At 51.7% G+C, this 3417-nt stretch overlaps 1 protein-coding gene across 1 annotated transcript in view; it reads right to left on the reverse strand.

Moving 5' to 3' along the window:
* Nucleotides 1-3417, reverse strand: part of ENKD1 (enkurin domain containing 1) — a 7894-nt gene that overhangs the window by 4016 nt on the left and 461 nt on the right. Inside the window, exon 2 of the mRNA XM_029084089.1 lies at nt 3251-3415. Within this exon, the coding sequence (XP_028939922.1) occupies nt 3251-3415 (165 nt within the window). The remainder of the gene's footprint in view (nt 1-3250; nt 3416-3417) is intronic.

A 3417-nucleotide genomic window follows, 5' to 3' on the forward strand; every position in this document is an offset into this window, starting at 1 on the left:
ATCTGTACAGAGCCAGCAGAGGCCAAACGGTCTGCCTACAGCAACAAATCTGGACTGGGCAACTGAACTTTGTAAAGAAACACTAAAAAAAGGTAACAAATCTGCAGAAGCACACACTGGGATCAAACGCACGTGTAGCATTGACTGGAGAGCTGTTCTTTAGTGACTAATCTGGTAAACATGAAACGAGAGCAACGCCAGATAACCCAACAGAGTCACCTACCAGAGCTAGGGACAATTTAAATGGATGGATGGTCCATCCCAACAGCGATGGCAACTCCTTAAAAAGCAGAGATCTTCCTGTGAAAAGGGCAAATGGCAGCGTGGAGTAAACCTGCTGACGTCGAGACACATGCCAGTCTCCATTGTTGGCAACACTGGAGAACCTGAAATCCCAGGAGGAGCCGTCCCACCTCCACAAATCCAGAGCTCTGCTGCAGCAAAGCTTTAATGAAATGGCACGGGCAGGCATGAAGCTGACTGTCGAGATGCTGTTCTTAAGCGCTGCTCTGCTCAGCGCCCCAAATCTGTGGTTATGCTCCTCTAGACAGAAAGAAGAGCAGAGAGTGAAAGACTCTGGTAGTTTTGGGAGGGTGGAATTGCATCTGAGAGGCACCTTCAAAGGCTGCGGTTAGCGCTGGCACAAGGTGACATTACTTGATGTCTAACAGGTGGTCTGGGGACTATCTCAGACAGTCTTGTTGCAAAAAAACCCTGCAAACTGAAAGTTGACTTTGTGGCAAATGGGTGATCTTACGGTAAATGTCATGAGGGTGCTGCTCTGCTCTTGGAAGTGACAGGAACTGCACAGGGCAACCTCCAGACCTTTACAGGTACCCAGGGTCTCAGCTGAAGTGCAGTCCCCTAGGCACATTCTTCTTTGCCTGGCCCATTTAGCTTGGCAGACCTGAAGACTGGGGGTGGGACAGGACAGTCCCATCAGGAGTTTTGGTGTAAGGACCAGGGTACGCGATGCCCTCAGCAGTGCCCAGACTGATCACACTCCAAAGACAATCAGTCTTGTTTCAACAGAAGCCAGGAGACCCAGATCTCTCCTGTAGGTTAATGAGAAGCACCTTTGCCTAGCGCGGTCGGTTTGAAGTCCAACAAGTCTGTGATCCCAGGAGCGTGCTAGCAGAGCACAGCGTGTCCCATCTTCCTCCGCAGGAGCACCGAGACTGTCAGAGCCTTTAGAAAGCAGCTGCTACAATTAACAGCCTGAGGGACAGGTGAGAGAAAAGAAACTCTGTGTTGGACATCAAGACCTAACAGAATCAACTTTAACTCTGAGCAGCAGTTCCACAGAAGATGGAGATCCTTCACAGGGAACACCTCAGCTCTAGGGGAGCCACAGCAACGCGAGTCAGCACCAACGCCTCTTGCCACCTCTCTCTGGAGGAATCTGCAGAGCACAAGTAACACACCATGCAAAAACCTGCCTAGGGACCCCCCCTTTCCCCAAAACAAAAGAAGAAAGTATCCCAACCTTCCTCTAACCCAGGGGATTTGTCAAACAAGAGCGTAGGCTGGTGTTCCTAAAGCACACATGGGTTTGCTATTGTGTGTGGAAGGGTCACAGACATCAGAGAGGTTGGTGGCACACCGGGAAGAAGGGACACAGCATTTGGAACCACTGGCTTGGAAATCATCTTGACAATTTTTGCAGTTGTTATCGACACATAATTTTAGTGCCAAAAGTTGGCGTGAGGGTCACAGAGCAGAGGGAAGCAATGAAGAGAGGAGGAGGAACTTGAAGGTTCCAACTCAGGAAGGGAGCACCAAGGGAAGGCTTGTGTAAGTGGCAGAGCTCAAGGCTTGCGCTCACCATCTGCACAAGCAGCAGTTCCCTGTGTCCACACAGCCTGGTTGGCTGCAAAGACACAACAGAGACCGTGAAGGCTACCAGGGACTTGCAGAAGGACAAAGCCCTCTCCTGGCAGCCAACAATCCTGAGGCCAATGGGAATGTAGGATCAAACAGCTCAAGGCTACTCCAGAGAGCCAGCAGCTTACCAGCCAAAGCAGCAGCACTGCACTTCCCCTTCCTCAGGGAGCTTCTCCCACATGAGGCTGAGCTGGAAGGGAGCCCCAAGGCCTCTGCTCTAGGAGGTCACTACAATGAGGTGGGCACAACCCACCCACCACACAGTCAGAACCAACCCCATCCATGGGAGCTGCAGTGCCTGCTTCTAGATGAAGGAAGAGGCCAATTGAACACACAGAGGTCACCTGCATGACAGGGGTCTCCCAAATCCAGACTGATGACAGTGGATCCACCCAAAGATAGTGATGGAGCTCTCCTTCCCTCTCCCAACAGGCCTTAACTGTCTGCACAAACAGGTACCACTGCTTTGGTGCATTTTGCAAAGCCTTCCAACAGAGATGCCATTTAAACACAAGGAACCCAGACGAAGAGAAAAAATTATCCCGAGAAAGAAAAAGAAAGAAGCCAGAAGTGAACCAAAACCTTCCCAAAGCCGGACACTCGCTCGTTTCAGCGGTGGAGAAAGCCTGAGGGAGCAAGGCACGGCCCTGATTCCTTCTCCCACAGGCAGGTGTACAGAGTACAGGAGATACCTACAACCTCATGGGTTGTGCTGGAGCTACGAGGTCTCCACCCTGACTGCCTGGAGATGTCTGTGAGCCCCCACCACGCAGTGGTTATTCACCAGGGCAAGCGCTTGGAGAAGAATCTGGAGATACACAACCCACCGTGGGGCCACAGGGTGGCAAGAGCTGGACTGAGGTTTGATGCAGCCAGAAGACCTACCTCAGTGGACCATGATCTGTGGGGCAGAATACCAAAGCCTTTTGGCACAAATTCCAGACAATCACTGCCCCAAACCCTGGGAAGCTGAAAAGCCAGCTGGATGCACCTCTAGACGGGGAGTATGTCTGTGAGGGCTGCTCCACACCCCTCAGGAACCACCTTTAGATCCCCAAGAACCACAGGGCCAAGTAGGAGCCCCCAGGCAGATGATGCGATGAGATTTTTCTCTTCTCAGCTTCCCCTGCGTGGGGACTCTCCTTGGTCAGATAGGATGGGGATTATTACAGCAAGTGCTCTCCAGACCCAAGCCAAACACTCATGCTCAGCACAGAGCTCAGTCACATCTGACTATCATGCTTCAGCACCAAGTTGCCCCCAGACCCATAGGTTCTGGTACTCCCCCATCTCCACAATCCTACAGAACCTCTTGGCTGACCCACATCCCAGGCCAGGAGAGTTCAAGAGCTCAGTGGGTACCAACCTGCAGTTTGGCCTTCACCTTTGACTCCACGTGTTCATATTTCTGGGATTTCCACAGAGCTTTCACAGGCTTGGGCTGGCTGTGCTCTTGGGCTCGCTCCTTCTCTTTGCACTTCTTCTGAATCTCCTTTATTCGCCTTATATTTTCCTTCTCATAGTCCTTGGACT

The sequence above is a fragment of the Antrostomus carolinensis genome, unplaced genomic scaffold, assembly GCF_000700745.2.
Source record: "Antrostomus carolinensis isolate BGI_N321 unplaced genomic scaffold, ASM70074v2 scaffold42983, whole genome shotgun sequence".
Classification (NCBI taxonomy): domain Eukaryota; kingdom Metazoa; phylum Chordata; class Aves; order Caprimulgiformes; family Caprimulgidae; genus Antrostomus; species Antrostomus carolinensis.